The 26,155-nt window shown below is 40.2% G+C and overlaps 1 protein-coding gene across 7 annotated transcripts in view; it reads right to left on the bottom strand.

The window, feature by feature from the left end:
• camta1a (calmodulin binding transcription activator 1a) overlaps positions 1-26,155 on the bottom strand; it is a 1,025,873-nt gene that overhangs the window by 472,082 nt on the left and 527,636 nt on the right. For all 7 annotated transcript variants that reach the window (XM_069918585.1, XM_069918583.1, XM_069918582.1 and 4 more), the window contains one exon: positions 18,515-18,650. In XM_069918585.1, the coding sequence (XP_069774686.1) occupies positions 18,515-18,650 (136 nt within the window). The remainder of the gene's footprint in view (positions 1-18,514; positions 18,651-26,155) is intronic.

Genomic DNA, 26,155 nt, shown 5'->3' on the forward strand with positions numbered 1-26,155 from the left:
GCTGTGGAATACACACATGGTAGGGCTTGCAATGCAGGCTTTTCCATATGCTGAATACAATCAGCCTCATCATCTTTGCATTAGAAATTGTGGATGGGAGGGGGATGGTAATGGAAATAGTCTATCCTTCCTGTCATCCAATGATCTCAGAAGGTCCATGCTTGTGATACTATCCTCAAAAGTACAGACATTTCAGGTCAGACTTTAAAAGAATCAAGCCAAACGTGCCACCAGCCATGGCTTTATGCTTGGTCGTAGTCAATTCTTCGTGTTAAGCTACCAAGCACAGTTAAATTCCCTTTCCTTGGATTGATGTTGTCTATTTTAATATCCTTCCATGATATTTTGAAATGAAGGTGTCCTCCTCAACTTCCAGCATTTGTCTTTTGATTCCCAGCATTGAGCATGTGGTCCAGATCAATCTGGTCAAGCCCCTTGTGAATCTAAAGTAAGCGACTCCAACATCCTTTGGCCTTTGTTCTTAAGATCCACATTGCTGGCTTAATCAATGTACAAAGATAAATATCCTGAAGGGATTGTCCTTGAATGTGAAAAGTGTTGGGAAACCTTAAAGGAGAAAGAGGTATAGACATGATTTATTCACTGCTATTTGTTGTAACATCCACCTATTAGCTAGACTAACGAACCTATCTCACCCATGCAAATGCCCTTCTCTACAAGAAGCACTAAATTTCTGAACAATTAACAATGATCTGTAGATACCACAGTTGGTGATGGTAGAGCCAAGACAAGTTAAATCACTCATCTTTCTAGTGGCCTTGTGAATAACTCCAAACTCAGTGACAATTAAATTCTCTCCAGTTTTATCAATATGGTCAAAAGCCACTCTATTTGTGGCTTTTGCAGTTTGCCACTCGTATCTCACAATGCATGCCTGGAGTCAGTTCCATGTGCTTGAAGGGATGGGGATTCACAACACCTGTCCAGGGACAAACTGAATTAGAAATTTGTGTATTTACATAAGCTCTGTCACGTCCAAAGTCACAAAGGTCTTTTTAACCATTCAAGTGTTTTTTTAAAAACCCTATTATAATATCAGTGATTTGTGCTATGTGGAAGGAATATGTGCCCATCACATTTCCGCAAATGGGAATGAGATCATAACCAAGTAATCAGTCTGAAGGATAAATATTCCCTGGAAGACCACCATTGTTCTTCTTCAAATCACAAATTTTCAACTTTACCTGGGAAAGTTATGGACTCTGTTGTATTTGAAAGAGAACATTTCTGATAATTCAGTATTCCTCAAAACTGCCCCATTTAACAACCTCAGGGCTCGAGTGAGACTTGAACAAATAACCTTCCAAATTGGAGTTGGAATTCCTGCCAACTGAGCCATTAATAAAAGGAAAAATAATTATTTTAACTTGGTCTTTTCTTACAAAATGTGTTCAATGAATGATATGCAAAACCCTGGTATGTAATAATATTCTAGTTATTCTGAGCAATAAGTTTATATATGAATACATCAGGGAAACTTGCAAATACAGGTCAACATTTTACCAGAACATTACAGAATAGGCCCTTCAGTCCACGATATTGTGCCAACCCATAAATACCTATCAAAAAACCCTAAACCCTCCCTTCCTCATAACCCACTATTTTTTCCTTGACCCATATGCTTGTCTAAGAGTCTTTTAAATGCCCCTATTGTTCCAACCTCCACTACCACCCCTCACAATGCACTTCAGGCACTCACGATGCTCTGTGTAAAAGACATTTCCTCCCTCGCTGGGGAAAAAAAAGTGCTAACAGTCTACCTTATCTACGCCTTTCATAATCTTGTTGACTTCTGTTAAGGCATCTCTCATCCTTCTTCACTCTAAAGAGAAAAGCCCGAGCTTAATAATGTTTGGAACAAATACACTTTTTCCTTTATTTCTCTTGTGCTCCACAGTTTTAAATTTGTAATCAAACAATTCACATGTGATTAAAGAGCACATTTTCAGATTTTATTCAAGGTTGTGCACATTTTGGTTTGACCATGTAGAAATAACTTTTTGTACAGCATTCCCCAATTTCAGGACACTATAATGCTTTGGACATTGGGCTTCACAGGTGTTTGGCATTACTCAGGTATGCTTAATTGCTTCATTCATGCAGGTATGAGAGCTAGGCTTGCTTCTAAGCTTTTGATAGGTTTTGGTGTCTGTTGTTGCCATTTTTCAACATGAGGACCAGAGTTGTGCCAATGAAAAAACAAGAATAAAACAATAAGAGACATCGCCCAAACCTTAGGATTACCAAATGCAACTGTTTGGAACATCATTAAGAAGAAAGAGTGTACTGGTGAACTCAGAAATCGCAAAGGGACTGATGGGCCAAGGAAAATCTCCACTCCTGATGACAGAAGAATTCTCATTATAATAAAGAAAAATCCCCAAACGACTGTCTGACAGATCAGAAACACACTTTAGGAGGCAGCTTTGGATGTGTCAATGACTAATGTCCACAGGAGACTTCATGAACAGAAATACAGAGGCTACAGTGCAAGATGAAAACCACTGGTTAGCCACAGAAACAGGATGGTCAGATTACAGTTTACCTAGAAGTATTTAACAGAACCTGCAAAATTCTGGAAAAAGGTTGTTTGGACAGATGAGACTGAGATTAACCTGTATCAGAAAGTGTGGAGGCATAAAGGAATGCCCCTAGATCCAAAGCATACTACCTCATCTGTGAAACATGGTGTGGGGGTGTTATGGCCTGGGCATGTGTGGCTGCCATAGATACTAGTGCACTTAACTTCATTGATGATGTAACAGCCAAAGGCATTGCAAAATTAATTCTGAGGTGTGTAGAAACATCATATCTGCTCAAGTTTGAGCAAATGCCTCCAAACTCATTGGACAGCATTTTATCTTACAGCAAGACAATGATCCCAAACCTATCACTACAGCAGCAAAGGATTTTTTTCAAAGTTGAAAACTGGAACATTACTGAATGGCCAAGTCAGTTACCTAATCTAAATCCACATGTGAAGAGAAAACTTAAGGGAACATCCCATGAAACAAACATGCTGCAGTAGAGGCCTCGCAGAGCATCACCATAGAAGATACTCAGCACCTGGTGATGTGCATGAATCATAGATTTCAAGCAGTCATTGTACGCAAGGGATATGCATCAAAGTGTACTAAGTGACTACTTTAATATACATACCATTGCTATGTTGCAAATATAATTGTGCCCTGAAATCGAGGAACTATGTGTCAAAATGCTGTAATTTCTACATGGCCAAACCAAAATAAACACAAATAACGATGGAAAAACCTTGAATAAAATCTGGAGTGTGCACTTTAATCATCTGTGAATTATTTGATTACAAATTTAAAACTGTGGAGCTCAGAGGCAAATAAAGGATAAAAAGTGTCTTTGTCCCAAACAATTATGGAGGAAGGATACTGTACATTCCAATCCAATCTGATCAATAAAAGTGTGTGAAGAGAGTTCTCCAATCATTGCTGTTCTCATTCAATGCTTCAAAATAACCTGACCAAATTCTTTCAGAATGTTTTAAAAGCTGCTATATAAAGGTATAGACATGGGCTGATGCAACTGAGTTAAGTATTTATAAGTGAGCAGCGCCAATCATAGCCGATGGCATGGCTTCCCAAGAGTTCACTGCTTCTATCTTTGCTTTTCCCCATTGAAGCCATGCTTCATGACTAACAGTGTATGGAAGGTCTCTGAGCCAAAAAAAGTAAAATCTTATTTCTGATTTATATTTCACAGAATATTTAAGTTTCTAGTCGGCTATAAGATTAAATTAAATGAGATTACAAAAGGGAAAATAATCACAGTGGGACATGAATGAATTTGTTTCATCCTCGGCTCACAGAATCAGACAGGCCAGATGGAGGCAATTTAGCTCATATTGCATCGGCTGGCCCTTTGATAAAGTTATTTCATCAGTCTCTTTCCTCCTGCCTAGCCATCTTTTTCCCTTCATACTTATTGGTTCTCTTTGTGACCAGTCCACAACTTGCTGATATGGCAAATAATATTCTCCTCCTCTTGCTACATTATGCTTATTTACTCCATCAAAATTTCTCAGAAAATTGAACACCTTCGTCAAATTTCCTTAAACTTCTCTCCATGAACCCTGGTTTCTCACAATTCTACATAAATCTGAAACATTTCAGAAAGTTATACTTTGGTACAGTAAAATTCCCCATTATCTGGAATTCAATAAGCAACCAGCAAAAAAATTGCAAAAAATAAATAGGTAAAAAATACAATTGTTTAAATTTGATGTCCCCAACAATTAGTTTGCTAATCCACGCAACACGCGTGGGGCAGTTAAAATAAAATTTATCTTTTTGTGCAATGTGTTGGTAATGTCTGTATAATATTGTAGAAAAAAAATAACAGGCAAAAATGACCAATCCTTATTGGGACCTAAAGATAGAGCAAGTTATCTAGATATTGAGTTGTGCAGGTTACCACATGCACAGATGGAAAATCAAGTGTTGTTCCCCAAGCTTGTATTGGCATTGCTGCAATAGAGCAGGAGGTCATGATACAGGGGAGACAGAGTAGGACTTGGATGGTAAATCAAACAAGCAGGACATCAGGAGCTCATAGTCATACTGAGTGAATGGGTTCTGCAAAGCATTTGGTTTCTCAAAGGTGTGGGAGGCCACACTGTGAATATCAAATTTAGTATACGAGATTGGAAGAATAGCAAGTGACCAATGCTGATGTTTCAAATCCAAGCAACTGGAATATTCATATTGCTGTATCTACCAATCAATTCCCATAGGTACTGGAATACTAGGGATTTCAGTGTACTTTCATTCTTTCTCCTTTAATTCTCACCAGATTGGTGATGACAAATGTGGCAGCAGCGTAGTGGCAGATAGTCTGCTCTGAACCAAAGTTCATGTTAGTGTTGAGTTAGCTGGGGGGGGGGGGGGGAGGCAAAATATTTGTGGCTGGAGAATGAAAGCATCAGCCAATGTATTCATTCCCAACTGTTCCATAACTCTTGCAGCAAAATAAGAGAATGCAGAATCAGTTGAGTTCATTTAGGGTAGTAGAAAAAGAAAATACTTTTGAAAAATAAGTTGATTCACTTCAAGATTTGCAGGGTTGAAATAAAGTATAAAATCTGAACTGAAGCAATGATACAATAAATAATTTATGACATAAAAGTAATTTATGATACAAAAGTAAATATATTTATAAAGCACATTCCACCACCTCAAGACTTAACAACCAAAGTATCCTTTGTAAACTTGGTCAGTCCTGTAAAGTAGGGAACTTGATAATGAGTAAATCATCTGTTTTAATAATAGTGGCTGAGGGATAAAAATTAGCCAGGACACCGGGGAGAACTCTTTGAAACAGTGCTGTGGGATCTTTTATCTATGTTCAAAGGTGCAGAGGGGCCCAGGTTTAATTTCCCATCTATAAAGATGGATAAAAGGATGCTCTTTTAAATTTGACTACCAGCAGCAGATCAACAATCTTGTCTAGAATTTCAGTGCTGAGTGCAGCAACTTTGCTTCCCAGAGGTTTATTTAATCTTTTCCACTTGATTTGAAACTGTTAAATATTCACAATGTCCCCCAAAAGCCTGCTGCACTAGTTGGAATTCTGATACTTGCAAGGCTCCATGCTGTTTCATATCAAAAAATAAATGTAATTTAAAATAACAAAGAACTTAAAAGTCACCCCCTGAGCAACACGTTACTTTTAAGGCTTTACTCAGATCTACAACATTACTCCTTTGCAGCAGTTTGTTACACAGCGAGCTTCACATTTAACAAATTTAAAAAAATTTTTTTTGTACTTGTGGCCATCATCTAAAGAGAATTTAAACAATCCTTTTTACTGGTAGTCATGAGCCTTGTGAAGTAGAAGCAAATAATCTTTGACAGTGTTGTTCACCAATGGCAGGTACCAGTTTTGGAGATCAATGGTCCCTCAATGGTTCAGTGAAGATCTGCACAAACAAGGATCAATACGGTCCCAAATTAAGAGCGGAGAAAATTTCAAGTCAATTGTTCCTGTTTTAAAAATACTGGCAGATGTTGGAAATATGAAAGAAAAATAACACTAATTGCTGGAAATGCTCAGCTGGACTGACAGGATCCATGGAAAGAGGAACAATGAACATTTCAAGACTGGGTCCCTCCATCAGATATCTGATGGAGGTAGCAGAGAGGTGACAAAGGGCAAGGGCATTGGGTGAAACAAATTTCTGTAATGGGTGAAATAATGGGGCAGTTAAAATAAAATTTATCTTTTTGTGCAATGTGTTGGTAATGTCTGTATAATATCGCAGAGAAAAAAGGATAACAGGCAAAAATGACCAATCCTTATTGGGACCTAAAGATAGAGCAAGTTATCTAGATATTGAGTTGTGCAGGTTACCACATGCACAGATGGAAAATCAAGTGTTGTTCCCCAAGCTTGTATTGGCATTGCTGCAATAGAGCAGGAGGTCATGATACAGGGGAGACAGAGTAGGACTTGGATGGTAAATCAAACAAGCAGGACATCAGGAGCTCATAGTCATACTGAGTGAATGGGTTCTGCAAAGCATTTGGTTTCTCAAAGGTGCGGGAGGCCACAATGTGAATATCAAATTTAGTATACGAGATCGGGGCTTTACTGTTCGTGGACTTTGGCTTGAAGTGAAGGTTGAGCTTGCAGCGAACAAGCCGGTGGTCAGTGTGTCTTTCCGCGCTGGGCATGACCCTGGTGTGGAGCACATCTCGTTTGTCTCTTTCTCGCACCAGGACATAGTCCAGGAAGTGCCAGTGTTTGGACCGGGGATGCATCCAGGTGGTCTTCAGGCTGTCCCTCTGCTGAAAAAGGGTGTTTGTAATGACAAGCCGCTGTTCTGCGCAGAGCTCCAACTGGAGGCGCCCGTTGTCATTGCACTTGCCGACACCATGCTTCCCCAGGATTCTTGGCCAGGTTTCTGAGTCTTTGCCGAAGCGAGCGTTGAAGTCACCAAGGATGACAACCTTGTCGGCTCCAGGGGTGCGTTGAATGAGGTTGTGCAGATCAGTGTAGAACTTGTCCTTTTCTGCTGGTTCCGCCTGGAGGGTTGGAGCAGAGACACTGATGAGGGTGATGCGACGCTTGTTTTGAAGGGGGAGTCGCATGGACATGATCCGGTCCGAGTGGCCTGTCGGGAGGTTTTCGAGTTTGGAGGCAATGGAGTTCTTGACCATGAAGCCTACACCAGATAGGCGTCGTTCAACCATAGGCTTGCCAGACCAGTAGAGTGTGTAGCCCACACCGCGTTCTTGGAGGCTGCCTACATCTGCAAGGCGGACTTCACTGAGAGCGGCTATGTCGATGTCAAGTCTGATGAGTTCATGTGCGATGAGGGCAGACCGACGTTCAGGTCGGTGGCTGTCAGCCTTGTCTAGCATGGTTCTGATGTTCCAGCATGCTAGCTTGAGTTTTTAAGCATCTTTTGAGGGGGAGGACGTGGAGTGGGAGGACTTGGACAGGTCCTCGGGCCTGCGCAATGGAAATGTTGGAAAATTGCAGTCAGACGAGGTGAGAGGAAACTTCTAGGCAAACCTCAAAGCAAAGCTCGAGGATGCAATCCGCCTCATGGACTCGTCCCCTGAAACCCTCTGCGATCAGGTGAAGACTGCCATACTGCAATCCACTGAAGAGATACTGGGCTTCTCCTCCAGGAAAAACAAGGACTGGTTCGACGAAAACAACCAGAAAATCCAGGAGCTGCTGGCAAAGAAGCGAGCTGCCTGCCAGGCTTACATTGCAAAGCCGTCCTGGCCAGAGAAGAAACGAGCCTTCCGTCGCACATGTAGCCATCTTCAGCGCAAACTCCGGGAGATCCAAAATGAGTGGAGGACTAGCCTCGCCAAACGAACCCAGCTCAGCGGGGACATTGGCGACTTCAGGGGTTTTTATGAGGCTCTAAAGGCTGTGTATGGCCCCTCACCCCAAGCCCAAAGCCCGCTGCGCAGCTCAGACGGCAAAGTCCTCCTCAGCGACAAGATCTCCATCCTCAACCGATGGTCAGAACACTTCCAATCTCTTTTCAGTGCCAACCGCTCAGTCCAAGAATCTGCCCTGCTCCAGCTCCCTCAACAGCCGTTAAAGCTAGAGCTGGATGAGGTCCTCACCCGGGAAGAGACACATAAGGCAATTGAACAACTGAAAAGTGGCAAAGCAGCAGGTATGGATGGAATCCCCCCCAGAGATCTGGAAGGCTGGCGGCAAAACTCTGCATGCCAAACTGCATGAGTTTTTCAAGCTCTACTGGGACCAAGGAAAGTTGCCTCAGGACCTTCATGATGCCATCATCATCACCCTGTACAAAAACAAAGGCGAGAAATCAGACTGCTCAAACTACAGGGGAATCACGCTGCTCTCCATTGCAGGCAAAATCTTCGCTAGGATTCTCCTAAATAGAATAATACCTAATGTCGCCGAAAATGTTCTCCCAGAATCACAGTGCGGCTTTCGCGCAAACAGATAAACTAATGACATGGTCTTTGCCCTCAGACAGCTCCAAGAAAAGTGCAGAGAACAAATCAAAGGACTCTACATCACCTTTGTTGACCTCACCAAAGCCTTCGACACCGTGAGTAGGAAAGGGCTTTGGCAAATACTAGAGCCCCTGGGATGCCCCCCAAAGTTCCTCAACATGGTTATCCAACTGCATGAAAACCAACAAGGTCGGGTCAGATACAGCAATGAGCTCTCTGAACCCTTCTCCATTAACAATGGCGTGAAGCAAGGCTGCATTTTCACACCAACCCTCTTTTCAATCTTCTTCAGCATGATGCTGAAACAAGCCATGAAAGACCTCAACAATGAAGACGCTGTTTACATCCGGTACCGCACGGATGGCAGTTTCTTCAATCTGAGGCGCCTGCAAGCCCACACCGAGACACAAGAGCAACTTGTCCATGAACTACTCTTTGCAGATGATGCCGCTTTAGTTGCCAATTCAGAGCCAGCTCTTCAGCGCTTGACGTCCGGTTTTGCGGAAACTGCCAAAATGTTTGGCCTGGAAGTCAGCCTGAAGAAAACTGAGGTCCTCCATCAGCCAGCTCCCCACCATGACTACTATCCCCCCCACATCTCCATCGTGCACACAAAACTCAAAACGGTCAACCAGTTTACCTATCTCGGCTGCACCATTTCATCGGATGCAAGGATCGACAATGAGATAGACAACAGACTCGCCAAGGCAAATAGCGCCTTTGGAAGACTACACAAAAGAGTCTGGAAAAACAACCAACTGAAAAACCTCTCAAAGATTAGCGTATACAGAGCCGTTGTCATACCCACACTCATGTTCAGCTCCGAATCATGGGTCCTCTACCGGCATCACCTACGGCTCCTAGAACGCTTCCACCAGCGTTGTCTCCACTCCATCCTCAACATTCATCACCAACATCGAAGTACTCGAGATGGCAAAGGCCGACAGCATCGAATCCACGCTGCTGAAGATCCAACTGCGCTGGGTGGGTCACTTCTCCAGAATGGAGGACCATCGCCTTCCCAAGATCGTGTAATATAGCGAGCTCTCCACTGGCCACCGAGACAGAGGTGCACCATAGAAGAGATTAGGCAGTCCTTGTATCTCTTGGTGCCTGCCACATTGACTACTGCCAGTGGGCTGATATCGCCTCAAACCGTGCATCTTGGCGCCTTACAGTTCAGCGGGCAGCAACCTCCTTTGAAGAAGACCACAGAGCCCACCTCACTGACAAAAGACAAAGGAGGAAAAACCCAACACCCAACTCCAACCAACCAATTTTCCCTTGCAACCGTGTCTGCCTGTCCCGCATCGGACTTGTCAGCCACAAACGAGCCTGCAGCTGACGTGGACATTACCCCTCCATAAATCTTCGTCCGCGAAGCCAAGCCAAAGAAGAAGATACGAGATCGGAAGAATAGCAAGTGACCAATGCTGATGTGGCATGCTGCAATTGGTTTCAAATGCTCGTGAGTTAGGAATGGGAAACATTTGCCAATGACTCTTGTTGGAAGATTAATTCTTTGAGGATTGTTCGAGATATAGGCCTGTGTTTAGTTTTAATGGCTTCCAGGCTGGAATAATACATGGGTACTCACTTCCTAAATTTGCTCTTTGGATTATTGAGAAGAGGAACCAGAAAGAAGTTAACTTTGTGAAATCACATTCTTATGCAAATTGGATCAATTAAGTTTTTTTCTGCATTGGCACATTTATAAATTAGTAACAGCTGGAGTCCAGAAAGACCTTTCTTTGAAACAAAATGTGAAATAAGCACTATGGTAAAAACCAGCATGGGTGATGCAGTGAAAGAATAAATAAAACGTGGTACTAACAAACGAGGTCCATTATAAAAACACCAAGGAATCAAAGTGGAAAGGTCTGCTTGATGGAATGAAATATCATAAATCAGATTGCTGAGAAAAAGTTTTGGGAAAACTGCAGTAGGTGCCCAAAAATATTCTGGTAACATATGAGCTTGTCATTTAGTTTTCTTCTTTATTTAACCATGAAGTGGGCTGCTTCAAGTGCAATGACAAATTCCCATGCCACCTTGCTGTGAATGACTGAGTCACCTGGCACAGCCATTACATTTTTTGTTCAGCAAGGTGGCAAACCTCGACTTTGATTCAAGGTGAGCAGCATGCAAATTACGAAGCAACACAAATGAAATGCCTGTGGGCTTCACATCATGTCGCTATTAGAACCATTTCTAACTCTAACAACAGATGTTACAATCCAAACAGTAATAAATCACTAAGCCCCCTTCACTGTCCTTCCCAAGGCACAGGCTAAATATCCCAACCTTACATAAACTCATATTATCTTGTGTTCTCTTTTAGCAGAAGTGATTTACTTTTCAGGGAAGGTTTAAAATATTCAAAAATGTTTTCTACTTAATTACTATAAGAATTTTTAAATAGACAAATTGTGATCTGAAATACACTGCCAAAAAGAATCATAAAGCAGATTTAATTGTGACTTTGGAAAGAGAAATGGATACTAACTTAAACATTTCCAATGTTATAGAAAAGCAGGAGAAAGAATGGGAATACTGGATAACTCTTTTCAAGAGGAATGATGTGAATGTGAAGTAAGATTCAATGAACTCGATAAAGAACAAAATGTACTGGTGTGCAAGACACCTGACAAACAAAGCCATTTCAGGAAATGCATGGCTTTGTTGATATAATAAGGAAACATCCCTTTTAAGAAAAAAACATCCTGCATTCCAGGAACACACTCCCAATACAGATAGGTTCATAATAAAGTGGGGCATTTTTTCATAACTTAATTGTGATTCGCAATTGGGTTTGTTTAAGTAGGAAACTGAGGGGCTAGTTGGACTGAGTCATTTTTAAAATGAACCTTTCCAAGTGTAGAATCTCAGTGTGAATTATTATACATTTAAACATAACATTCTGGCCATTCAGAACTACTTTAAATGCAAGGTAATGTGAATAAAATCTGATGTTAAATTAGGAGAGCAAGTGCTCTAGATGCCATGAATCTGCACTCTATAGACAGGATAGACAAGGGTGGCCTCGTGCCCACTGTTAGTCTTTGCATGGCTCAATTTCCAATAACAACTCTCCCATATCATGGCTCCCAAAGCCTCAACTTCTGAAGTCAAATGAGGTTGTGTCTTACACATGGCCTCCACTTAACATCTATAGAGAAGAAAATTAACTGCCTAATTATGTTAACTCTGATCTGTATTACAAAAAAGTATCTAGCAAGAGAAATCAGCCGATGACAAAATTGAGCTTGTCTAAATGCCTCCCCTATTTGTGCACTTGCTTCTCCAAAGTTCTTTGAGGCATAATAAATATAAGGTTCAATTTGTAGGTAACATTAGGCATCCTTAGCAAAGGCTTTGATATTCATATTAAGTTCACGGTGAAGTTTTCTACACTGAGCAATACATTTTGAGTCTTGGAACAAGGGGGTCATTTGCAGGTTTTATGGTTAAATGGCATGTGTGTATTTAACAACTCAGAATAGATTCACTGCCCATATAAGTCTGATAAGCATATTGTCAATTATTAATTAAATGACAACTAACAAGAATTTTGATTATGCTGCTCAAATGTGTTCTTGAATATATTCCCACAGCAGTTTTCTCTGTTGCAGGAAGATGATATAATTCACTTATGATTGCTGTATAAACTTACTTTTTAAAAACTAAAGTTTCCTGTAGCTACTAATGTTAGAGGTGAATGGGTGTCAATTCTTCATTTATAAGCTCAGCCCATTTTGCAATCTTACTCATGCCCAGTAATAATGGCACTACCCCATGTTGTCTTTGGGGGATTGGTAGTTGCATCATGGCTACTTCCATCTCCCTCGAACAAGCTTACTCTCTCTGATATCGAGATGTACGTGTATTGCCAACTCTCTAATTCATGCCCAAGTAGGCCATCCTTACATGCACAAAAAGACTGCATACAAGCAAGAGGCATGGGAGTCAAGCCAATTTTGCCTTATTTTAATTTCCATAAGTTACTATGGATCAGCGCCTCACAAAAAAGGAGACTGAGCCTTGATCATCTTCTCTGCTTCAGCCCAGAAATGAACAGGCCAGGTAAATCAAATGGGGATCCCACATCGGTTTTTCCATTTTGCTGATGGTGTATGTATCCACTGTGCCATCTACAAGCTTAAAGGCCTATGGTTAACCTTTGAGCCTACATTCTTATTAGTAAAATCAGTGTGAGGAAAATAACATAAAATTCCTTCAGAGTAAACCAGAAGACTGTGGCACTCTTGAAACATGCAAAGAAAATCCAAGAGCAGTTCACTGTTAAAAACAATGTAGTCTCTGTTCCACTAAGTAATGCTATGCTGAGAAACATTGTACTGGAGTGGAAGGTCATTGGCTTAGGCTCCATCCTTTGCTCATTCCTGATCTGAGGCAGTAAATTTGTGAAATTCCCTGGAAGAAACCATTCCTACCACTTGAGCTACGGTTTTTAATAATTAATCCTGCCGTGTGGATCTGGAGTCACATGCAGGCCATAATAATAATAATGTCTTTGTGACATCCTAGACATTTTTTTTTTAAGAGATATAGTATGGCCCTTCCTGATCATGAACCTACTAGTCTGGCAGCATTAGCATTATACTACTTGGCACAAGTGACAGACAAGGCCTGTGAGCTCTGGGATAATAAGTGAATGGGATGTGCCACAATTCCAGATGATCAAACAGTAAACACATTGGCACAGCTTATTAAATGCATTGTCTGCTGTCCTCTCATCAATTGAGTTCAAAAAATAGAAAACCTACTCATACATTTGTTCTAAAAAGGGAAAGAAAATTCTGATCAGTGAACACAGACAACAACCTTATAAAAAGGAACATAAAAAAAAAACAGCTGGGACCTAATGCTAATAACATTTGTAAAGACTGGCTCACTCTCATAGTTTGGAACTCTTTCCCTATAATCTTCTACCTGCTGCTTTTAAAACTGCTGAAAATATTTTGAGGCCATATTTAGGACTATCAACCCCAATTTAGCAAACTAGTGGGTCTAAAGAGAAGTAAATCCACAGGTCCTGATAGAATGCATCCTTGGGTACTGAAATAAATTGCAGAAATTATAGCAGAGGTGTTTGTAAAAATTTACCAAAATTCTTTGGACTCTGAACAGGTCCTGGCAGATTGGAAGACCACAAATATCACATCACTGTTTAAAATAGGATGTAGGCAAAAACAAGCAATGACAGGGCATTTTGTTTAACATCTGTACTCGAGAAAATACTCGAACCTGGCATTAAAGAAGACATCGTGAGAAATCTGATAGAAATTCCATCAGGCAGTCACAGCATGGATGCAGGAACAGCATGTCCTGTTCAATAAATTTATTGGTGTTCTTTGAGGATATAATGAGTACAGCGGAGAGAGGACAAGAAGTGGCTGTTGTGTACTTGGATTTCCAGAAGGCATTTGACAAGATGCTACACAAAATATTTATCTATAAGGATGCATGGAATTGGGGGGTTAAGTATTAAAATGGTTCGAGGACTGGTTAACCAATAAAAAGCAGAGAGTGAGGATAAATGGGTGTTTCTCGGGTTAGCAATCAATGGTGAGCGAAATGCTACAGGTGTTGGTGGTGGGTCCACAATTGTTCACTCCCATACATTAATGGCTTGGAAGAGTGGACCGAGTGTAATGTATCAAAGTTTGCTGATGGCATTAAACGAGATGAAAAAGCAAGTAGTGCAAAGTATGCAAAATGTCCACAGAGGTATAAATAGATTCAGTGAATGGGCAAGGGTTTGGCAGGTGAGCACAATGTTGTTAAATGTGAGGTCATCCACTTTGAAAGGAAAAATAGACAATCAGGTGATTATTTAAATAGAGAAGATTTGCAGCATGCTGTTGTGCAGAGGGACTTGGAAGTGATGGTGCATTGATTGCTAAGGGTTTGTTTGCAGATGTACAGGTAATCAAAAAGGCAAAAGTCAAAGGAGTAGTCAGAGTATACCTACTTTTTTTGGTTGATCTCGCCTCCAACCATGCATCTTGGCGCCTCACAGTTCGGCGGGCAGCAACCTCCTTTGAAGAAGACCGCAGAGCCCACCTCACTGACAAAAGACAAAGGAGGAAAAACCCAACCCCAACCAACCAATTTTCCCTTGCAACCGTTGCAACCGTGCCTGCCTGTCCCGCATCGGACTTGTCAGTCACCAAGAGCCTGCAGCAGACGTGGACATACCCCTCCATAAATCTTCGTCCGTGAAGCCAAGCCAAAGAAGGAAGCCTCTTCCTCTGCTCCACTGATGACTACATTGCTGCTGCCTCTTGCACCCATGATGGCCACGTCAACTTTGTTCACTTTGCTGCTAACTTTCAGCACAAATTCCCCACTATTGAGTACACCTACAGGGAACCCTGCCGTCGAAGAGCAGCAGCAATCATCAAAGACCCTCACCACCCAGCACACACTCTGTTCTCATTGCTGCCATCTGGAAAGAGGTGTAGTGGCCACAAGACTCACACCACCAGGTTCAGGAACAACTGTTACCCCCTCCACCATCAGACTCTTCAACAACAAACTCAATCAGGGACTAATTTAAGGACTCTTACTTGTACACTTTATTGATTTTCTGTATTGCACAGTCAGTTTGTTTGCATTTGTTATCTGTTTACAGATCTTTTGATTGTATACATTTTCACGCAGTGTGCAGTTAATTTTTGCACTACCATTTAGTGGTAATTCTGCTGCACCTTCAGGAAAAAAGAATCTCAGAATGGTATGTGATGAACTCTGACAATAAATCTGAAATCTGAAATTCACTTGGACCATCTCCAGCAACCATCCCCCCTTTCTTGATCTCTCTGTCTCCATCTCGGAAGACAAATTTGCAACAAACATTTTCTACAAACTCACAATGACCTCGACTATAGTTCTTCACACCCAGTCAGTCCACTGTAAGTATTCTATTTCTTTCTCTCAATTCCTCTGTCTCCATTGCATCTGTTCCATTCCAGATCATGCTCTCTTTCTTGAAAACAATGTGGCTTCCCCTCTACCGCCATCAACTTAGCCCTTAGCCGCATCTCCTTCATTTTCCGCACATCTGCCCTTGCCCTCTCTGCCCCTAACACAACAAAAACAGGATTCCCCTGTCCTCAGCTACCATCCCACCTGCCTCCACATCCAACACATTAGCCTCTGCAATTTCACTCACCTGTAACATGATCTCACCACTGGACACATTTTCTCCTCTCCTCCCCTCTACGCCTTCCATAGGGATGGCTCTCTCGTCCACTCATCACCCCCTTGTCTCCTTCCTTTGTGCCCACACGAAGTGCTACACTTGTGCCAACACTTCTTCCTCACCACCATTTTCAACTCTGAGCAGTATTTCCAAAGTACAGCAAAACTTCACTTGTGAATCGTGGGTTTTATCTACTGCATCGGGTACTTCCGTTGTGGCCTTCCCTACATCAGAGAGACTGGATGCAGACTGGGAGATCGCTTTGTTGAGCATCTTAGCTTAATGAATGACGGGGATCTTCCAGTGCCAACCATTTAAATTCAGCACTCCACTCCCATGCCGACATGTTTGTCCATGGCCTCATGCACTGCCACCTGTAAATTGGAGGAGCAATACCTAATATTCCATTTGGGCACTCTCCAACCAGATGGAATTAACATCCACATCTCTGTTTTCTGCTAGTCAACTCATCATTCACCCTCTCTTGCCCATCCCTCTGTCTCCTTTCCTCTAGCTCTCCACCCCTTTCCTCTCCCCTTCCCCTGTTTTCTGTTGTGCCCTCCCTTCCTTATCCACCTATTACCTCTTGTCTGTGGGCCTGTGCCCATCCCCCTGAATCACCACTCTTTTAATCAAGCGCCTCCCTATATTTTACTCACACCTTGATGAAGGGCTCAAGCCCGAAACATCGGTTATGTACCTTTATCTTTGCTTTATGAAGTAAACTCTTTGACCTACTGAGTTTCTCCAGCATTGTGCTTTTACTTAAAATGAATGAAATGTTGGCCTTCATTGCTAGAGGGATTGAATTTAAGAGCAGGGAGGATCCACTACAACTGTACAGGGTACTAGTGAGGTCGCACCTGGAGTACTGGATGCAGATCTGGACTCCTTACTTGAGAAAAGATAAACTGGTCTTGGAGGCAAGTGCAGAAGAGATTCATTAGGGTTGATTCCAGAGATGAGGAAGTTAGTCCATGAGGAGAGATTGAGTTGCATAAAACTATACCCATTGTAATTCAGAAGAATGAGAGGAAATCTTAAAGAAACATAGAATTATGAAATATATAGATAAGATAAAGGCAGGAAAGTTGTTTCCATTGCTAGATGAGACTAGAACTAGGGCACAAAGCCTCAAGATCCAAGGGAGTCATTCAGAATGGAAATGAGGAATGTCTTTTTCTAGGGAGTAGTGACTATGTGGAATTCTCTGCCCAAGAAAACTGTAGAGGCTACCTCATTAAATATTTTTAAGACATAGTTAAATCGAGTTTTGCAAAGTTGGGAAATAAGAATCAGAATAATAAATAAGAATTTATTGTCATGAACAAGTCAAGGATTTTGGTGTTTTGTGGCAGCGTCATCATGCAAACATTCATATTATGAACCATCTTACAAACAATGATATATAAAAAAATTAAAATAGTTGTGTATAAAAAGTAAGGCAGTGTCTTTGGTTCATTGATTATTCAGGAATCTGATGGCAGTGGGGAAGAAGCTGTCCTTGTGCCACTGAGTGCTCATCTTTAGGCTCCTGTACCTCCTTCCCAATGGTAGCAGAGTGAAGAGGGCATAGCCTGGGTCTTTGAAGATAAAAGCTGCTTTTTTAAGACACCACCTCTGGTACGTGTCCTTGATGAAGTCTGGTGCCTGCGATGTTGCAGGCCGAGTTACAACCCTCTGGAGTTTTATTCTTGTCCTGAGATTTGGCGCCTCTATACCAGATAATAATGCAACCAGCCAGAATGCTTTCCACAGTACACCTGTAGAAGTTTCCGAGAGTCTTCGGTGGCATACCAAATCTCCTCAAGCACAAATATAGCCACCGGTGGGCCTTCTTCAAGACTGCATCAACATGGAGGCTCTTCCAGGACAGATCCTCAGAGATATTGACATCCAGAAATTGGAAATTCTTGACCCTATCCACTACTGAGCCCTCAATGAGGACTGTGTCGTGTTCCCTTGACTTCCTCCTGAAGTCTACAATCATCTCCTTGGTTTTGCTGACATTAAGCGCAAGGTTGTTGATGTGACACCACTCAATGAGCTGATCTATCGCCCTCCTTTAAGGGTTATCAGGAAAAGGCAGGGGTTTAGTCAGCTGTGATCTTTGAATGGTAGTGCACCCTCAACAGGCCAGAAGGCTTACTCCCATCTTATGCTTTCATGAAGGAGCTTGTTTGGAAATACGTGCCATTGATGTCCATGAACTGTTAGTCAGAAAGCCCAAAATCAAGTTAATAGTCTGTTCACTGTCCTCAGGAGATTGGACATTACAATAAATGAATCAATAATGAAAAATTTATTTCCTATCCATCAGTATCTATGCAATGAAGACTTACTTGTTGCAGCTTCCCAGATACATAAATATACAAACAATTTAAGGATAATTTACACAGAAGATGATAAAAAGATAATAGTAGTATAAAAGGATGAGAAAATAAGATGAATACAGAAATATTCACTGTTGGCTGGTAGCACAAAAATAAACAAGAGGACACTGAAAATAAATGGATAAAACCGCAAATGTCAAATGTTTAACAACATTTCCTTTTCCTTTTTGTTGCATTATGATATTGCTAATGAAAAGGAAATAGTTCCAGGTAGATTTGCCTTTTCACCCTCTGTGATAAAATTAAGTTAAATTGTGAGGCTTGTCTAAGGAGGTAGTTCATTTCCATTTGCAAAATTCTTTTAAACACAACTGTTGTTTCCAAGAAATTTTCCATGAAATATTCAAAATTAAACAATGTTATTTATTGGTTTTTCTTTTTCTCCTTACCTCCACACCCTGCACCTTCAGCTTCATGTGATCTTCCCGTGTTGTTTTCCCATCCTTCCGTTTCTTCCAGCAATAGCCATCCTTTCTGTATTTCACCTTCTTTCTGTTGTATAAGATCATGGAGCCATTTTGGGGCCTGCAACATTTCAGCGAGGAAACAAGATTGGAAATAAGAACACAGGATTCTTATAAAATAATAACTATTCATAAACAAAAAGTCGCATGTCAATCTTTAAGAGTCACACACCTTTTGTATTTAGAGGGTGATTATTTTTACGTATATTATAATTTCTCTATCCAAGCTTATATGGGTGTGGATTTTGCTTCATATTAGAACTTTTCAATGAATCCAGAGTGTTATACTCTCTCCAGGAGTAAAAGACTTGCATTTTCGAAATAGATTTTATGAGAAAGATTCATGGACAGTGCATTGTAAATATAGAGTATCCCACCATCTGGCTCATTTTGTCACAGCAGTATTGGGCCAACCAAACTAAGGTGAACTAACTTCACATGATCTGAGAATTGAACCAGTGTTCTCCTTACTCTGGAGAGATAACCACCACACATTTATTCTCTGAGGCACGGCACATGATATTGTTCAAACAAATAAAATTGCTCATCTTTAACTGACTTGATGTTGTCACCAATCCAAATCCCCAAAGTTCTCATAATATACACACCAGGCAACCAACAGCAACATTACATTTTTAAAAATTCATTTATATAAAGTAGGCATTGAAAAAGTTACAGCAATCAGACTTCTTCAATTACTGGAATCTTTGTGAAGGTAATCCCACAATGTTGTATACACCTGCCACACATAAGCCGAATTAGAATGAAGAAACAATAATGTATTTCCAGGTCAGAATGGTATGTGACTTGGAGTGAACCTGTGGTTCGACCTTGCACATGTCTTTTTTTATCCTTCTTTGTGGGCTTTGGAGTTGCCACTGAAAGTAGTCTTGGTGAATAAATGTGATTGTTAGTTGGCATTCACTGCAGTAATTGAGGCTCTGAATATTTAAGGTTGTCAATGAGAAGTTTGTCTTGAGGGTTGGATGGTGAAAATGTTCTTGAATATTGTTGGATCTACTGTCATCCAGATATTTTGTTTTCCATAATTTAAGGTCATTCAAAAATCAAATATTGCATCCAAAATTATACCATTAACCCACAATCCCAAAGCTCACTGGCCTAAATCAGACTTCTTGTCAAACAAAGTTTTTTTAAAAATCTCACTGCGGTTTTTATAATTTTTTGGTACCCAAGTTCTCTTCCCATCCATGCAGAATTCTCTTCAGTCTTTATTTCTGCAATATTTTACAGTTTTGGAATTATGCACATTACTAATTTTAATCACTCCATCATTGCTGGTCACACCTTCAGGCCCCAAGCTCCATAAATCATCTTGGAATCTCTTTGCTTCCTTCCTCACATTTTAGATGCTCCTTAATATCTGACCAATCATTTGCTCGCCAGTCCCAAATTCTCCTCACTTAACTTGATGTCATATTTTGTCTGAATCACCATGGGGCATTTTAAAGATCCAAAATAGATGCAAGCTGTTAATGTTATTAAACAGACTCAACACTCTGCACTCTGCTGTTTTTGTCTTTACTTTCTCTAAGGTCTTTCTGCTTTATGGTTTGCATCTGATGCTTTGCATATTTATCCCCTTCAGACAGCAGAGGATCAAAGAGCTTTCCAATACAATTGGATGAGATTTGACTTTCTGATCGCCTACATAATGCTAATGAATCATTTATTGTTATAGTCTCTGGAAAAAACAAGTTATCTTTCGCATTTTTTAATCAAAGAGCCTTTCAGTTTACATGAGAATCAGAAATCATAGCCTACTTAGACACTGTAATATTCTGATAGACTGAGGAATTTTGGTTCAACAAATAAAAGATTTACAACGCAGTACAGGCCCTTCGGCTCTCAATGTTGTGCCGATCCATATATTCCTTCTAAAAAAAGTACCAAACCCTCCCTATCTCATAGCTCCTAATGTTTCAGCCTCAACCACCATCCCCAGCAAGGCATTCCATGCACCCACAACTCACTATGCAAAAAAAATACCCTTAATGTCTCCCCTAAACTTCCCTCCCTTAACTTTGTACATATGTCCTCTGGTGTTTACTGTTCCTGCCCTATGAAACAGGTTTTGGATATCCACCTTGTCTATGCTTCTCAGAATCTTGTAAACCTCTATCAAGTCTCCTCTCATCTTTCTAAACTCCAAAGAGAAAAGTCCCAGCTCTGCTAACCTTGCATCATAAGGCTTGTTTTCCAATCCAGGCAACATCCTGATAAATCTCTTCTGCACCCTCTCCATAGCTTCCATATCCTTCCTATAATTAGGTGACCAGAAATGAACACAATATTCTACCAGAGATTTGTAGAGTTGAAACATGACCTCTCTGCTCCTGAACTCAAGCCCCCATTAATGAAGCCTTTTTAACGATCCAATCAACATATGTGGTGACCTTGAGGGATGAATAGATTTGAACCCCCAAGGTCATTCCATTCATCCACACTCTTAGGTAACCAACCATTCACCCTGTACTCAGGCTTCTGGTTTGTTGTTCCCGAAAGCATCACCTCACACTTATCCTGATTGAACTCTATCTGCTACTTTTTTGCCCAACTCTATATCCTGTGCATATCATCTTGTAACCTTCGACAACTTTCAGCTACATCTACAACTCCTCCTCTCCAGTTCCTGCTTTTGTGAGCTCCTGTTGCATTTAATATGAATGTCACTTTAAGGGCTAGCACAGGCTGCTACCATTCACAACTGTGGAGAGATTAGGTGGCAACAGCTATACCCAAACTTTGAAACTTTGGAGAGAATAAAGAACATTTGTTGCTTTTTTCCAGGTAGTGAGAGAGTCATATGTGTGGAACACTGAAGGAACAGCACATTATTGACCAGTGGCCATCTCATTGAACACAAAGCAGGAATGACTCTGTGTGATAATGGACAAATCGGCTAATTCTCCCTGTCAGGGGAATTATTGAACTCCACCATGACCAAAGAAAGGTCACTTTGACTGACCCGAATCTAGGTTTTGTTTCCCCTACACAAGGAAATGGGAAGTTGTGACAACTGTTTCTACAAAAGAATATTTCTGGAAGAAATTTGACAAGGATTGGTGAGTTTTCAGCAGATCCATCACTCAGCTTCTCCCATATCCTTCATAATTACTTCTGTGCCAAACACACACACACACACAGACACACACACACACAGACACACACACACACAGACACACACACACAAGCACACACACACACACACACACACACACACACACACAAACACACACGCATGTGTAAATTCATACATAGTTTGATTTGACTAATGTGTTATATTATTAATAGTTATTAATAAATATAGTGTCTTAAAAGAAAAAAGTGAATTTCCATTGCTGCTGGTCTGCGACATAACACTCCAAACATCACAGCCTGAAATCCCAGATAATGCAGTAAGATTCAATGGACTACATTCAGAATACATGAATTCTACTTACTTGTGCCCTTAAAGGGCCCCATGCCCTAATGAAATGTACTTTTAATGATGAACGCAAGATCGGAGAAAATCAAAGCATTATTATCCTTCCTACAATTGTTGCCATTTGATATAAAAAGGTAACTTTTAACTTGATTATATTTTTATGCAAAACTCGTCCAGCTCCTTTGTTATTTAAAAGATATGAATGTAAATCTCACTATCTAAAGGTTACACTATTTTATATAATTCTCTATCCTTCCACTTAAAGTTTTACTAAAGTTTAACTTCTGTTGCAGTGAATGGAAAGGCAATTTTAATGTGGTGCATTAATTCTATTTTTTTAAATCTTTTGTTGCAGCTAAAATTCAGCAAGTTGGCTACTCTCATATCACTTGAAAACCAGCCGACCTTAACTTTCAAACAGATAATGCAGCTCGTTCTGACAGAAATATTTGCATAGAGTGAGGGAAAAGGGCCACGTAAAACATACTTTTGGAGTTCATCAATGCCTCTTCATTATCTTGGTGCTTAATTTTTTTAATCAGTCTAGTTCATTATTTGCCCAAAGGTGAAATTTGTTCCAATTATCTTACCATATTTGCCTTGAGATGTTTGCCGAAGAGCATAAGATTTTTAACACCATTTTAGGAACTATTTACAGGCATTGGGCAATCTAGCTCACCGATGGAGCGACATCCCTCAAAGATTCTAATCCAAACTCAGATGGAAGGTATACCAGCAGGGGCAAATCACTGGTTGGGTGCTTAGCCAAGTACAGAATAGATGTCAGAAAAATAAGTAAAATGTCGCAAGGATGGGATTGCAGTGATAGGCCAATTTGATTGAGTTGTTTGATGAAATATCAGAGAAAGTTGATGAGGTGAAAAATGATGCAATATATTTTCAAAAGGCATTTTGATAAAATACAGTTTTACAGTTTTTTCATCAAAATTGAATCTTACAGAATAAAAAAGAGTAGCAAAATATGGGTGGAAAATTCGGTAAGTTACAAGGCACGGGCAACTGAAGCGAACTGCTGTATGTACAGAATGAAGTATAGAATGGTGTTCTCTTGGGTTTTGCTACTGGGACTATTTTGTTTTCTTAATATATATTTATGACTGGGACTTGGGAAGATATGGCAACATTTCCAAATTTCCAGACAGTGTAGTGAACTATGGCACATTAATAGTCTTCAAGAGGTTACAGATAGTCGTATTCCATTAGAAAAAATAACATATAATTTAAGAAATAATATTACAATATTTAACAAATATGGGAGCCATACATGAAACATAATAGAGAAAACCTACCGGGGACATCTACCACCTAAAATGACAGAAGGAGAAGGGAATGAAAAGAACCGACTCAGTGGAATTTCTTGTTTATTTTTATTGAGTGACAACATTGTTTGACGGGTTTAATGTATCTTAGATTCTGAACTTTAAATGAATGGGAGGGGAGGTAGGGAGGGTGGGATGGGAAGAGGGAGGAGAAAACGACACTATATATTTGAAAAGGAAAATGTATGTACCTTGATCAATGTGGTTTATAGTGTGAAAAATAAAAAAATTTTAAAAAAAAGAGGTTACAGATAGTCTGATGGAATAGGACAAACACTGAAATATGAAACTTTACATTGAAATGTGGTATTAAATTTCAGAAGGAACGTAAGAAGATAAGTTTTATAAACTGTGAAGCACAATTCTAAAATGAGTACTGGAACAGAGAAACCTGGAGTACGTAGAAAAATCTCTGAAAGTGATTGGCCTATGACATAGATAGAGTAATGAGAAAATCGTGAGGGGTTTAAGGGGCAAAGGATTCAGAAAAGGAATTAATGATGAATCTTTATAAAACAAATGATTGGACAAAACTGGAATACAGTAACCAGATTTCCACGATACACTTCAGCGAACGGATGGAGAACTTGGGGAGAGTGAAGAAGAGACTTACTAAAAATCATTTCACAGATGAGAGACAGAGGCAAATTGGAGATGTTGTGGTTGTTCTCCATGGAATGAGAGTTGGAGAGGAACTTCCTTGTGATATTTAGAGGTACAATTGGGGGTGGAGGTCTGGGGAGGCAGATTCAATCATGATGTTTTGAAAAGGAACTCAATGAATACTTGGAAGAAAAATGAATGCAGGGCTATCATAGATTTGCAATAATAGGTTTGAAGGTACTCATCAGATGGAGAAAAAGAAAGAGATTCCAACTAATGATGAGACCACCTTAAATGGAAACCAGCCAAATTAATCTATATTTAATATTTTAGTGCATATCATTTATTGATTGAGATATTTTATGTTCAGAATAAATGTTTTTAATTATTTTGTTCATTCAATTAAAAAAACCCACCAAGAATTGTTCAGCATTGGAGATTTTACCAAGTTCCCAATTTCACAAAATTCATACTGACTGGTTTTTATAGGTATCTCATGCTTTTTCATTTACCACATTGTTAAACTCGACAGCTATAAATTAATATTAATGCACTGTATGTGAGTTTCTTCTATATCTTGCTTGGTGTATCATTTATGGCTATATGGTGTCCAATTGAATCTTATTTCCATTTGCCTGATCACATTCCACATTCTAACAGGATTCCTGCCGCATCACTTAAACTACCCTCCAAGTAGCTTTTTGACTGCAGAGACTTTGAGAGATAATACTTCTCTTTTTCCCTTTCAATATCCCAGTCGAGGTTCAAAAATAGAATAATGATCCAGGAGGGAACCGACTAATTATTCTCCCACATAGCCCAAGAAAGGGGTGCACAATTATCCTTGGCATGCAATCAAATTAGACCTTTAATGAGCAAGTATTCTGTGACCCAAACTGATAATCTCATGAGATATTTTCCTCAGTTAAAGCCTCAGTGGCAGTTCTGGGAGAGAAATATAAACCAAGGTACAAGATGTCCCAAATGCTCAGTGATATACTATCAAATATAAAACATTTTTTAGTTCTGGGAAAGAGCATGGGATGCAGTTTTCTGATTACCAGGTGCTCATTTTGCTAATCAATTAATGAAAAATGACCAAAAGATATGGTCACCAGGGAGTTTTCTTTGCTTGTTCCTTGATGAAGGCCTCAGGCCCGAATGTCAATAATGTATCTTTACCTCCTATGGAAGCTGCAAGACCAATGAGTTCCTCCAGCAGTTATGTGTGTCTTTATTATGATCCATAAAGGTGAATAGAAGGACCGGAGAGTGAATGAATGAATTTAAGAACTATGATTACAATTCAAGTATGCCTGAAGTTGTGAAGGTGGCGTATAGTATATTTTCCCCCATTAGCTGAGACATAGAATATCAAAGGTAAAGAAGAAAATTTGCAGATGCTGGGGTCTAAGTGCAGTAAACAAAAGAGCAGGAGAAATTTAGCAGATCACGCAGCATCCGTAGAAATGTTGACTGCCTTTCACTTTCTATCGGTGCTGTGTGACCTGCTGAGTTTCTCCAATACTTTTGTTTAATGCATACATTTTAAGACCAGGGATGTTGCTGTATATAAAATAGAGATTGGATCATGGCTGGAGTACTGTATGGAGTTCTGATCACCACATTACAGGAAAATCATGGCTGCTCTGGACAGAACGAAGAGTCACCCGTGTGCTGCCTGTGATAAAGTGTTTAAGTTATGAGGAGAGACTGGAGAGGTGCTAGACAAGGTACAAGCTGAGAAAGGCTGATGAAGGCTTTCTAATTGCTATTGTTTTATCTGGAAAGGACAAAGAGAAGCTGAGTGAAGAGAGAAGAAAGCAGAAATAAATCAATGTTGGTATTGTGAGTTACAACACATTACGGGTGGTGTAAGTGTGAAGTCAAAAACAGAGAATACTGAAAATGATCAGTAAATAAGGTGGCACGTGGTAAGTGAAAAACTGAATCATGTTTCAGACTGAAAACCTTTTTCTAGGTCTGGCCAATTCTGAAACAGACAGACAATTCTTGATTTCAGAGTTGAAATATCCCAAGATGGAAGATAAGCTGCTGATCCTTGAGTTTACTTTGAGCTTTGTTGATGCAACATGCAAATATGACCCTGAGTATTTAGTTGCTGTTATTCGGAGGTTTATCGAACAGGTCAGACAGGAAACTGCTCCGAACAAA

The sequence above is a fragment of the Narcine bancroftii genome, chromosome 2 (assembly GCF_036971445.1).
Source record: "Narcine bancroftii isolate sNarBan1 chromosome 2, sNarBan1.hap1, whole genome shotgun sequence".
NCBI lineage: Eukaryota > Metazoa > Chordata > Chondrichthyes > Torpediniformes > Narcinidae > Narcine > Narcine bancroftii.